This window comes from Scyliorhinus torazame, chromosome 7, assembly GCF_047496885.1.
Source record: "Scyliorhinus torazame isolate Kashiwa2021f chromosome 7, sScyTor2.1, whole genome shotgun sequence".
Taxonomy (NCBI): domain Eukaryota; kingdom Metazoa; phylum Chordata; class Chondrichthyes; order Carcharhiniformes; family Scyliorhinidae; genus Scyliorhinus; species Scyliorhinus torazame.
In genome coordinates, this window is record NC_092713.1 from 85,032,113 (window position 1) to 85,046,212 (window position 14,100).

Genomic DNA, 14,100 nt, shown 5'->3' on the forward strand with positions numbered 1-14,100 from the left:
GCGGGCTCCGGGGTCCTGGGGGGGGCCCCCACAGTGGCTTGGCCCGCGATCGGGGCCCACCGATCCGCGGGCAGACCTGTGCCGTGGGGGCACTCTTTACCTTCCGCCTTCGCCATGGTCTCCACTATGGCGGAGGCGGAAGAGACCCCCTCCACTGCGCATGCGCAGGGATGCCGTGAGCGGACACTCCCGCGCATGCGCCGCACGGCAAAGTCATTTCTGCGCCAGCTGGCGGGGCACCAAAGGCCTTTCCCGCCAGCTGGTGGGGCGGAAATCAGTCCACCGCGGGCCTAGCCCCTCAAGGTGAGGGCTCGGCCCCTCAAGATGCGGAGAATTCCGCACCTTTGGGGCGGCGCGATGCCGAACTGATTTGCGCCGTTTTTGTCGCCGGTCGGCAGACATCGTGCCGATTGCGGAGAATCCCACCCTAGATTTGTAGAAAACCAGACTGAAGGGTGCCAATTGGCCCATTGTGTCACGGCAAACTCATCAATTGAAGCAACTTGCATTAATTCCATTCCCCTGGCATTTCCCCCATAACTTTCACATTCTTCTTTTTCGAATATTTATTCAATTAACCTTTATTAATCTTTGACTCAATATTCAGATGTGGTCAAATATTCTATATTCTAAAAACATTCTCCATTAAAATTATTTATTCTAACACACACCATAATGCACCTTTTAACACAACAGCCACGATTTGAGTCTGTGTTTATTTAGATTCACAAGTACATTTTTTTTTAAACAAACAATTTTTAATGAGGTATTTTTGGCATAACCAACAATCACAGTACAAAAACAATAGAGTACAAAAAACAGTAATCAAAAAGCAACCGCCGACATCCGTCCCTCCAAGGCCACCCATTTAACCCCCTACTCTATACTACCCTAACCCCCCCCCCCCGCTGACGATTAATTCTCTGCAAAGAAGTCAATGAATGGTTGCCACCTCCGGGGGAACCCTGACACCGACCCTCTCAAGGTGAACTTGATGTTTTCCAGGCCGAGAAAGCTCGCCATGTCGGTTAATCAGGCCTCTGACTTCGGAGGCCTAGACTCCCTCCAAGCCAGTAATATCCGTCACCGGGCTACCAAGGAGGAAAAGGCCAGAAAATCTGCCGCTCTCTCCTCTTGAACACCCGGGTCTTCCAACACCCCAAAGATCGCTACCCCTGGACTCATTTCCACCCTGTCTTCAATACCCTGGACATGACATCCGCGAACCCCTGCCAATATCCCCTAATTTTTGGGCATGCCCAGAACATGTGGACATGGTTCGCTGGTCCACCCGCACACCTGACACACTTGTCTTCCACCCCAAAAAATCTACTCATCTGGGCCGCTGTCATGTGCGCCCGGTGCACCACCTTAAATTGGATCAAGCTGAGCCTTGCGCATGTAGCGGTCGCATGGACCCTGCTCAGCGCCTCCGCCCATAGGTCGTCTTCCATCTCACCCCCCAGTTCCTTCTCCCACTTATGCTTCAGCTCTTCTATATGCGTCTCCTCTGCCACCATTAATTCTTTGTAGATGTCCAAGACGCTCCCCTCCCCCACCCATCCTCTAGACACTACCCTATCTTGAATCCCACTTAGTGGCAGGTGTGGGAAGGATGCCTGCGCAGAAAGTCCCGCACCTGAAGATATCTAAAATCATTCCCTGCTGCCAACCCGAACTTCTCATCCAGCGCCCTCAAGCTGGGAAACTCCCTTCCAGAAACAGATCCCCCATCTTCTCAATTCCCGCCCTTTGCCATACCCGAAATCCCCCATATAGGCTCCCAGGAGCGAACCGATGGTTGTCACATATTGGGGACCAAACCGATGCACCCACTGCACCAACGTACCTCCTCCACTGACCCCCAGATCCTCAGGGCCGCCACCACCACGAGACTGGCAGAATATCTCGCCGGCAGGAACAGCAGTGGTGCCGTTATCAGCGCCCCCAAGCTGGTGCCCCTGCATGAGGCTGCATCCATCCGCTCCCAAGCCATCCCCGTCCCCACTACCCACTTCCTTATCATCGCAATATTGGCTGCCCAGTAATAATTATTAAAATTTGGCAGGACCAGCCCCCCCACCCCCCAATTCCTCTCGAGCGTCACTTTTTTCACCCGTGGGGACTTACCCGCCCAAACAAAGGCCAAAATAATTTTGTTGATCCTCTTAAAAAAGGACCGCGGGATGAAAATCGGGAGGCATTGGAACACACATAAAAATCTCGGCAATATCGTCATGTAACTGTCTGCACCCACCCCGCCAGTGACAGCGGGAGCGCATCCCACCTCCGAAACTCGCTCCTCATCTGCCCAACCAGCCGGGACAAGTTCAACTTGTGTAACCGGCCCCAGTCGCACGCCACTTGTATCCCCAGATATCTAAAATTGTCTCCCACTAACCTGAATGGTAACTCCCCCAGCTGGCCTTTCTGACCCATTGCCTGGACTACAAACATCGCATCGTCGTCATATTCAACTTGTATCTCGAAAACCGGCCAAATTCCCCCAGAATCGCCATAATCTCCCTCATCCCTGCCCCTGGATCTGCTACATATAGGAGTAAATCATCCGCAGAAAGCGATATCCTATGCTTCTCTCCTTCCCCCCCCCCCCCCCCCCCCCCCCCCCCCCCCACGCAACCAGCCCTTTCCAGCCCCTAGAAGCTCTCAGAGCAATTGCCAGCGGCTCTATGGCTAACGCAAACAGCAGTGGGGAGAGGGGAAATCCCTGTCTTGTCCCCCGGTGCAGCCTAAAATAGTCCGAGGTCATCTTATTCGTCCTTACACTGGCTTCCGGGGCCTGGTACAACAGCCTGAACCAGTCGATAAAGCCCCTACCAAACCCAAACCGTCCCAGCACCTCCCATAGATAGTCCCACTCTACCCGGTCAAACGCCTTCTCCGCGTCCATGGCCACAACTACCTCAACTTCCCTTCTCTCCGGGGGCATCATAATCACATTAAGCAGCCGTCTTATATTGGCTACCAACTGCCTACCCTTGACAAATCCGGTTTGGTCCTCCATAATCACCTTCGGCACACAATCTTCAATCCTGGAGGCCAACACCTTCGCCAGCAACTTAGTGTCCACATTAAGCAACGAGATCGGCCTCTAGGACCCACATAGCTCTGGGTTCTTGACCCGCTTCAATATTAACGAGATGGTGGCCTGTGACATCAACGGGGGCAGCAGCCCTCTATCCCTCGCCACATTAAAAACCTTAACCAGCAACGGCCCTAATATCCCCGAACATTTCTTGTAAAATTCCACCGGGAACTCATCTGGCCCCGGAGCTTTACCCGACTGCATCGCCTTCAAGCACCTCAGATATTTCTTCGGCCCTAATCGGAGCCCCCAACTCGCCCACCAGCTCCCTACCCACCCTTGGGAAAGTCAACCCGTCCAGAAAGCGTTTCATCTCCTCGGGCCCCGTGGGGGTTTCCGAGCAATAGAGTCCGCTCTAAAAGTCCCTAAACGCCCTGTTTAGCCCAGCCGAGTCCCCTACCAGGTTCCCATCTCCGTCGACCACCTTATCAATTCCCCTGGCCACCTCCCTCTTCCTCAACTGCTGTGCTAGCATTCTGCTGGCCTTCTCTCCATATTCAGTCAGCGCCCCCTCGCCTTTCTAAGCTGCTCCACTGCCTTGCCCGTGGACAGTACCCCAAACTCAGCCTGCAGCCTCCGGCGCTCCCTTAACAGTTCCGCCCCTGGGGTTACCTCATACCTCCTATCTACCCGTAGGATCTCCTTGATCAGTCGGTCCGCCTCTGCCCTGTCCGTCCTGTCCCTATGAGTTCGGATTGAAATCAGCTCCCCTCACACCACTGCCTTCAGCGCCTCCCAGACCACCGCTGCTGCGACTTCCCCTGTGTCGTTGACCTGCAGGTAGTCCTGCATGCACTTCCCTGCTCTCTCACACACCGCCTCGTCCGCCAACAAGCCCACGTCCAATCGCCACTGCGGGCGTTGGAAGCTCTCCTCACTGGCCTGCATTCCACCCAGTGTGGGGCATGGTCCGAAATAGTGATGGCCAAGTACCCATTGTCCACCACCCCCGCCAGCAGATCCCTACTCAAAATGAAAAAATCGATCCGGGAATACACTTTATGTACATGCAAGTAGAAAGAATACTCCCTAGCCATCGGCTGCCTAAACCTCCATGGGTCAATCCCCCCCCCCCCCCCCCCCCCCCCCATCTGCTCCATAAACCCTATCAGCTCCTTTTCCATCGCTGGCACCCTCCCCATTTTCGAGCACGACTGGTCCAGGCCGGGGTCGATAACCGTATTAAAATCCCCTCCCATCACCAGCTTGTGCGAGTCCAGATCCGGTATCTTCCCCAGCACCCTCTTGACGAATTCAACATCGTCCCAGTTCGGCGCATAGACATTAACCAGTACCACCTTCCTCCCCTCCAGCTTACCGCTCACCATAACATAACGGTATCCCCCCCCCGTCCGAAACTGTACTGCCCGCCTGGAATTGCACCCGCTTATTAATTAAAATCACCACCCCTCTTGTCTTGGTATCCAGCCCCGAATGGAAGACCTGACTGACCCAGCCCTTCCTCAGCCTAACTTGATCCGCCACTCTCAGGTATGTCTCCTGCAACATCACCACGTCCGCCTTCAGAGCCCTCAGGTGCGTGAACACATGGGCCCTCTTGACCGGCCCATTCAGCCCTCTAACGTACCAGGTGATCAACCTGGTTGGGGGGCACCGCCACAGGTACATTTTTTTATTCTTTCAAGGAATTGTGACCATTGCTGGCAAGACCAGAATTTGTTGCCCGTCCCTTGGCCTTGAGATGGTGGTGTTGAGCTGCCGCCTCGAACTGCATTCCATCTGGTATAAGTACACTCACGGTGAGGGAGGGAGATTTTTTTTAACCCAGTGATAGTGAAGAAATGGCAATATAGTTCCAAGTCAGGACAGTGTGCAGCTTGGAGGGGAATTTGCAAGTGGAGGTGTTCTTCTAAGTCTGCTGCTCTTGTCCTAGGTTGTGGATGTCACGTTTTGGAAAGTGCTGTTAAAGGATACTTGATGAGTTTCAGCAGAGCATCTTGTCTGTGTTAAACACATAGCCATTGCCTCCGCAAGAGCTCAAGTAATTTAAACATTGTGGGATCTACTTTAGTTGAACACAGTCTATTGTTAGCAAGGCAGATCTCACTCAAAGGCTCCACACTCTGGAAGCATCATTCAGGCCACCAATGTGTTTGTTTAATTTTCATAGTTGTCCTTCTGTATCTGCTGTCTCTTTGGGTGGTTTCAGAAACACTTCTTTCTGAAAAGTATCACTTTGCAGAAATGTGTCTTAGACCATAAAACTTTGTCATCTGATTTACACCCCCATGCATATGTGGCCAAAAGAGCGAATCAGATTTTCAAAAATACTTTTTCAGCAATGGGAGCGTCCACGCTAATATCTGTCTCACCCAGTCACTCTTTGAAACTTCTAATAACTAGCCTTACTTTAGCCTTATAAACCCATCTGCAAGGATTACTTCATTACAAATCCATCCATCCGGCAAAGCTGTTTGCTCCTTATCTTAACCTCAGAATGCCCTCCCAAGGACAATAAGGGATGGGTGAAAATGAAATGAAATGAAAATCGCTTATTGTCACAAGTAGGCTTCAAATGAAGTTACTGTGAAAAGCCCCTAGTCGCCACATTCCGGCGCCTGTTCGGGGAGGCTGGTATGGGAATCGAACCGAGCTGCTGGCCTGCCTTGGTCTGCTTTCAAAGCCAGCGATTTAGCCGTGTGCTGGGTAATAAATACTGGCCTAGCCAGCAAATCGTGAACAAAAAACCCCCTCAAAATTCTTTCCAACTATCTAATTCTCTTTGTTTTGCCGCTCCTATTAGTTTGTTCTTGTTTGTTGGCAACCACCAAAACGGAATGATCATGATGAATTCTGCTTCTAGTTCTGTTCTGAGATAATGCTGTAGCCTTTTTTTAATTGTCTTATCTACTCAGGTTATGGATGTTACTTGCACTTTTATGTTTATTGGGAGTAATACTGCGAGATCTCTCTCTCGCACTATTAGATGGTCTTTCTCCAGTATGTAAGCACTTTCTGATGCAAGTCAATTCCTGGCCCACAATCAGTACTTACCCTGCACTTTCCTGCTGTCCACTCTTTCACTCCATTCTGCCAGTCCATGGAATGAAAGAGAAAACACTGGAAAATCTCAGCAGGTCTGGCAGCATCTTTAGGGAGAAAAAAGAGCTAACGTTTCGAGTCTAATGACTCTTTGTCAAAGCTAACAGACAGAGAAAGTGGGAAATATACTACGGAGTGAGAATGAAAGATGGGTCATAGCCACAGAAACCCAGGGAAACGGGGTGCTAATAGCCACAGAAACCAAGGGGAAAGAGTGCTAATGGCGGTCCCCAGAGAGAACAAAAGGTGTGAAAGGCCAAACAGCAGAGAACTAACATCAGAGCCATGGAGTCCGCTTCTTGGCCATCACTCTGAACATTCAACCAATATTTAAATTCAGTAAGAAGTCTTACAGCACCAGGTTAAAGTCCAACAGGTTTGCTTCAAATCCAAATGTTGGACTTTAACCTGGTATTGTAAGACTTCTTACTGTGCTCACCCCAGTCCAACGCCGGCATCTCCACAATATTTAAATTGGCCAGTAGCTTTTCCCAGACATTCCACGTTTTTCACATACCTCCATTGACTAGATCTTTCTGGAATATATGTTACTTGAGTACCCACTCTGGGCAAACTGGCCTTTGGATTTAATAACTCTGTCACACCCTGGAGTCCTGATGGCACTGAAAGAGGCCATTTGTCCTGTCGAATTCATGTTAGTTCTCTGTAGAGCTATTCAATCAGTCATTCCCCATGCGAATATTGTAGCATACTATAGCATATAACCTTATAGCTATATAAATTTATTTCCTTCATGTGCCCCTTCCAGTTTCCTTTCAAAATCATTCATCATTTACACTTCCATCGCTCCTACTGGCAATGAGTTCCAGATCATTACTTCTCCATGCATTAAAAAACTCTTCTTCACATCTTGCTGAAAACCTTAAATGTGTGTCTGCTAGTCCTTGTTCCATCAGTTAATGGGAACATTTTTTCTTTGTCCACCTCTATCTTACCCTGCCATAATCGTGTACATCCCTTTCATATTTTCCCTCAACCAACTTTGCTGCAAGGACAACCCCATCTTGTCCAACCTAGCTTTGGAGCTAAATTTCCTCATCGCTAGAACCATTCTGGCAAATCTCCTCCGAGTTCTCTCGCAAGAACCATCACATCCTTCCTAATGTGTGGTTACCAGAACTGGATTTAATATTGTATTTGGGGCCTCACTAGAGCTTTACAAAGGTTCAGAAAAACATCTGTGTTTTTCCTCGCAATACCACTATTTATGATTTCCAAAATCCTATAAGCTTTGTTAATTATTCACAAGATGTCCTTCCACCTTCAAAGATCAGTGCACATGACTCTATGTCCCTCTGTCCAATACACTCTTTAGAATTGTGCCGATAGGCCTGTATTGCCTCTCCCTAATCCTTCTGCCAAAATGCATCACCTCACACTGCTCTGTGTTAAATTCCACCTGCCATTTGTCTGTTGATTCTGCTAGCCTATCTACCTATGTTCTATTGCAGTTGATCGGTATCATCCTCACTGTATGCCATATCCCCAAGTTTGGTATAATCAGATAATCAGCACATTTTGAAATTTTACTCTGTATTACAATATTAAAGTCAATTTTTAAAACATCAGCCATGGGATGTGAGCGTCGCTGGCTGGGCCAGCATTTATTGTCCATTTAAGAGTCAACCACATTGCTGGTGGTTCTGGAGACACGTGTAGGTCAGACCAGGAAAGGATGGCAGATTTCCTTCCATAAAGAACATGAGGGAACCGGATGGGCTTTTATGACAATCAACAACAGTTTCATGGTCATCAACAGACTTTTGATTTCAGATTTTTATTGAGTTCAAATTCCACCATCTGCCCTGGTGGGATTCAAACTCAGGTCTCCAGAACATTACGCTGGGTCTCTAGATTACTAGTCCAGCAGCAATACCATTATGCCACTGCCTCAATATAGGTATCAAAAGAGCACTGGACTGAGTATTAACCCGTGGCTACATCCTCCAGTCTGAAAAGCAACCATTTACTATGACTCGTTTTTTTCTATCCTTAAACCAATTTTCTCCCCTTTACCGCAATTCTAACATTATCTCAATTGATATTCAGGTAAAGTTCCCCAACCCACCCCCTCCCTATTCCTCATTATAGTTCTAGCACATCTAGCGATATCCCTGGAGATTTACTCCTCCATCTCTCTTTCGCTATTTGCGGTCCTACAGAATACCCCCAGGAATGTGAGCAACACTTTATTTTCTACTCAACTCAAACCAAATTGATTCTGTCTTTGGCCCTACAAGGCCATTCTCCCTTTCCTACATCATGATGTCCTCCCTAATCAGTACTTTACCCCATCTTCGATTTTTTACTTCAATGTCCTTTCTAAACACTTTGGGTGGAATTTTTTGAAAAAAATGATAAAGTATAATTTTCGGCAAGCAAATCGGTGCGATTCCCACCAGGCCCGGCGGCACAATCCAGATCGGAATCTTCAGGCACGTTGAATTTTTTTTTGACCCCATGAGAAAAAATGAGTATGAATCCCACCAGGGTGTTTGGTTCACCCACACTGGAGGTCATATGAGCACTTCAAAGAAGGGGGGCTACATTTAAACAGCTCCACAGCAGTTGATCTGATTCAAACCAGGAGGATGGCAGCAAGGATACCAGCTCCTAGATTTAAGGAGGGGGTCCTCAGCCATCTGCTGGGTGCCATGGAGGAGAGGCGAGCCACAATATATCATCGGGCTGGCAGGACACCCACCAACAAGGTCACGAATCCTGCATGGGAGATGGTGGCAGCACTGTTCAGTCATTCAGTACTTCCCCTCACTCATTGACCTATTGGCCCTGGAAGCAGCCATTACTACACCTTATATGGCAGCCACCGCTTACTCACATCTCAGGCACCCTTCATCTCCATTGCCCCTTGTCACTGCCCTCGCATTGTCAGAGTCAACCATCTAGCCTCCTGTCTAGTTGTCCCCTCCCTTATTCTCTTCTGACAGGTGTTTCTGTGGTCAACCATTCCTCATGGGCAGGGTCAGCTGGACAGTAATGTCCACCTTGGGGGCTAATCGATCCTCTTTGCTGGAGTCCGGCACATATGCAGACACAGTCCCTCTCAATTCCTTGTACTCAGGCATTTATCCTTGAACCTTTTTTCACCCCAATCCTTAACTTTGAGAATTTGGGCAGCTGACATTGTAAGGGTTAACACTTGATGACCAATTAGTCTGACGAGCCTGAATCTCGGCAATGTTAAATTACTTTCTGCATCCGGGATAGGCAAGGTTAATAGGCACCCTTCTTACTCAGGCTGCAAAATTCTGAGATCTCCTTACTGTCAGGCCTTTACGCTTAAGACTCCTGGACAGCCACTCCATAAAACCTTTACGCATACCTCAATCCCAAACACCCCTGCCTGGGCACCATGTTGCCTTCTCTTTCTGGGTCTCATCCATCCAACCCATTAGACCCGCCTGTTTCATTCTTCCCCCCCCCCCCCCCCACCACATGTGCCCGAACCCACAGCCACACCATACCCCCAGGCCTCAATCAGCTGATTAACACCACACTCTTAAGAATCTTTTGAATAACACAGACAGCAGACTGACACAGCGTTCTATGAGAACTTTTGATACAACACAGGCAGTAGATTTCAAGAACACGCACGCCAGCCGTGACCCCCATTGCAGAAGCCCCTGAATCAAGTGCCCCTCCCAACCTTCTCTGAAGCTGGCCAGTGGACTCTGTTCACTTGGACTTCCTGGTGCTAGATGGAGAGGAGTGCTCACCTCCTTCCTCCCTCTTGGAAGTCAATGTGCCTGGTTCCGGTAATAATAGTAATTCGCACACTTGTGACATCGCGCCGGTGGGTGAGAACATTATTCATTGAGGTCTGAAGATTCAACTTTAGTCTCACATTCAAATTGATACAATACCTGGGCGTGAACCTGATCACGTCATCGGGTAATGCCCGGGAAGATCGTACTCTGAAATCTCGCCAGCGCAAACCACGTTTTTGGCCTCTCCCGATGTTTTGCACCCATTACGGGATTTTCACCCATTGATAAAGCACCTGCTAAATCCCACCTTTGTATCCTTGAATATTAATCACACAGTCCTTGTCATTTTTAAGCTATGTTTCTGTTATTGCCGTGATACCATATTCCCAAACGACTATTTGTACTTGTAGCTTGCCAACCTTATTCACTACAATTTGTATGCTTACTTACATTCATCCTAAACCTGTCGTTGCGTCCCTCTTAGTCTGACCCTGTCTAATGATGCGGACTATATCCTTCAACCATTTGGAGTGAATTTTTTGCATGAACTGCCCATGCGAGGTTGGTTGTCAACTTGCAGTCTGGTTGTTTAGCTAATATTTTATTGCAGTATTTCATCAATCACCGAGTGATGTCTTTTACTGGATCCATTGCTGAAAGGACTTTCAACTGCGGTACTGCATGACCATGATGTTCATATTTTCACAGATGGCTTTGAATTTCCAATTGCAAATTCCTCCCCTGTTATTGGTCAGAAATGTTGTGGTGCCACATATATGTTCCCTAGTTGTTTCTCCCTGATTTTATCTTTAATAACCTTGACTAAGTATTTTTATAGAAATAAATTAAATCTAGTCACAAGGTATGCAAAATGTAAAATGAAAATATTTCTGAATTTGTCCCGTACCTTCAGATCCAAGGCAATTACCTCTTAATGTAATTGGTGATCTCTGTGTGTTATCATCACCAAACCAATGACACCTCAGATACTGAAACAGTCCAAGTCTATATGCAGCAAGATCTGGACAATATTCAGGCTTGGACAGATAAGTTACAAATAACATTCAAACTGCACTCAAAATGTTGGGAGCTGTTTGAGGGTGAGTGAGATGAGGGGATTGTTGGCTAGGGGATTGCCATTGTATTTGTTGTTATTGTTAATTATTTGTTGTTGTAAATATTGTGAAAATGTGAAAAGGGAGGAGAATAAAAATATTTATTTAAAAAAAACATTCAAATTGCACACGTACCAGGCAATGACCATCTCCAGCAAGAGAGAATTAAAAATCTACCCATCGCATTCAGTGGCGTTACCATCGCTGAATCCCCCACTATCGACATCGTGGAGGTTTCCATTGACCAGAAACTGAAGTCGACCAGCTATTTAAATACTGAGACTGTAACAGCAGGTCAGAGGCTGGGAATTCTGCAGGGAGTAACTCACTTCTGACTCCCCAAAGTCTATCCATCATGTACATGGCTCAAGTCAGGAGTGATGGAACACTCTCCGCTTGCTTGAATGATTGCAACTTCAAAAATAGTCGGAAGTTCAACACCATTCCGGACAAAGCAGCCCAATTGATTGGCACCCAATCCACCACTTTAAACATTCACTCCCTCCACCAGAGAATTAAGGGAACATTTCAACTCATCTCTTCCACATACTGTTGAAGTTGATACAATACTGCACAGTTAAGAGTCCAAGATTAACAGATTAATCACAGGATTAAAACTGCTTGTAACCTGTAGTATTTGTTAAAATGCATCACTATCTTCATAGATGGAGAATCCCTACAGTGCAGAAGGAGATCATTCAGCCCATTGAGTATGAACTGACCTTCTGAAAGAGCACTCTACCTAGGCCTACTCCCCCACCCTATCCCCTTAACCCCAATTAACGTTTTTGGACACTAAGGGGCAATTTAGCACAGCCAATCAACCTAACCTGCACATCTTTGGACTGTGGGAGGAAACCAGAGCTCCCTGAGGAAACCTATGCAGACACAGAGAGAATGTGCAAACTCCACACAGACAGTTACTGAAGGTTGGATTTGAACCCGGGTCCCTGGCACTGTGAGGTAGCAGTACTAACCACTGTGCCACCATGCAGCTCTATGACCATATATTTTTCAATTGGACCAGAGGGTAATCATATCCTGGTAATTTACCCTTGCTGTCTGATATTTTCCACATTGGCTAGTAGGGTTGTAGTTCGCTGTCCATAACAGACAATTAACCTTAGCTAAAGAAGAAAGGCTACTGAGGAGATTAAAATCATAATTCTGGGAAGGTACATACTTAGCTGTAAACCATCAGCATTTGTTTCGCAAATGATTATATGCATAGGTAACGCTTTGGCTATCACTATCCACTGACAACTTTTATTTGGTGTAGCGTACCAGAAGACGACGTGTGCGAGACCCTTGGGGAAACTGGCGTGATGCAAAGGATCTGGAAGGGCAAACATTTGAGGTACTTAGATAGAAAAGTCTCAAAAAGAACTAACAGCTTTGAAACCAAAATCCACCAGGGTCTGTGGTGCACTATTGCATTGGCTTGCCAGTTATTTATAATGTACTGTAACTATTGCTCTCATTAGCCTTAGTTTTATTCGCTCTAATTCTGTCACCTTTGCTCACGAGTCGCCAGGTATCTTTCTGATACCGTCACATGGTTCAAGCTCTAGTTATGATTCATAAGACAGCACACCGCTTAGTAAATGTTAAATCAACGGTCATTTATTATATATACAGCAATAAATACTTATACAATAATCCTACTTTCTAGACTACTACCTACCACTACAGGCCAATACTTAACTTTGGGAATGGCCCACCATGTCAGGGAAACGAATGGCTTATCGAATTGGGTCTGGCCTGCGGGATTCAAAGGCTGATACAGGTCGATGGCTAGGAGTCTATCGGGTAGCGATCGCTGGAGTCAAACTTACGATTTCTTGTCGATGGTTCTTGCAAAGGTTGCGAGCAGGAGAAGAAGGGAGAGAAGGGTCGATCTGAACTTGGCCCCTTACTCTTATAGTTCCCAGGGGCTTCCCGCCTCTTCAGGCGGACCTTGACCCTGGTCCCAAGTGATTGGACTTGGTCCCAATCACTGGTTTGATATGCTCAAATAATGGGGCGATTCCTTGATCGGGGGGGTGGTCGTTCACTTTTCTTTGTCTCGGCCACTGCTGGCGCCGAGAGGCCTGGATCGGCTTTCAATTGCTAATTTGTTGCAATTATTCCCGGGGATCGCCGATTAAACTGCAGGTGGCTGGGTTGATGTGCTGCTAATGGTTGCAGGTATCGATCTGGGCTGACTTCCCCCGAGCCGAATACACTGTTCTGTCTGCAGCTGTCCGTTTGTGCCCTGTTGGCTGATTTTCCCATCAGCCTTTTCAGTTAGCCATTTTACATCGGGTTTTGGCCAAATTAATCGGGAATCAGCCATTTTAGGTGGCTACACTATTTAGCTCAGTTGGCTGGATAGCTGGTTCGTGATGCAGAGCGACACCAACAGCACGGGTTCAATTCCCCTTTTGCTAATGTTACTCATGAAGGCCCCGCCTGATCACCTTGCCCCTCAACTGAGATGTGATGACCCTCAGGTTAAATCACCACCAGTCAGCTCTCATTCAAAGGGGAGAGCAGCCTGTGGTCCTTGGGGACTGTGGTAACATTTTTACTTTTTTTTCTGTAACTATAAAAAATGGAAAATAAGTTTATTTTTAATATCTGCAATTTGAAGAAAGTAATGAGCTAGCTCAAGGCAAGAATCTAAATCAATACAAAGTTTAGAGAAAATGTATTTAGTATTAAAAACCGAGAATTGTGGTGGAAAATCAGGCAGTGAATTTGAGGAGGACACCATAAAGATATTCCTCTTACAAAATGGTATCTGCTATCGAGTGTCGTGGCTTCAGTGCTGTCAGTTACTCCTCATCTCAGACAGCTGCACTTACTAACTCCCTATTTTATTGTACTTGATTATTTTTCCCAATTCTTAACAGCTTTCTGGAGTAGAGAATTCCACATGCTCACCACTCTCGGTGAAGAAATGTCTCCTCATCTCAGTCGTAAATGGCTAACCCCGTATCCTTAGACTGATTGTAACCTCAAATCTGCATCGCACCTACCCTGTTATCACCCCATTGCATACAAATAATCTATCCATTTCTGCCTT

At 47.2% G+C, this 14,100-nt stretch overlaps 1 protein-coding gene across 3 annotated transcripts in view; it reads left to right on the plus strand.

The window, feature by feature from the left end:
* Positions 1 to 14,100, plus strand: part of mysm1 (Myb-like, SWIRM and MPN domains 1) — a 142,553-nt gene that overhangs the window by 79,520 nt on the left and 48,933 nt on the right. For 2 of the 3 annotated variants that reach the window (XM_072511000.1, XM_072510999.1), the window contains 2 exons: positions 4,535 to 4,597; positions 12,313 to 12,390. In XM_072511000.1, the coding sequence (XP_072367101.1) occupies positions 4,535 to 4,597; positions 12,313 to 12,390 (141 nt within the window). The remainder of the gene's footprint in view (positions 1 to 4,534; positions 4,598 to 12,312; positions 12,391 to 14,100) is intronic. The other variant, XM_072511001.1, reaches the window with a different exon arrangement.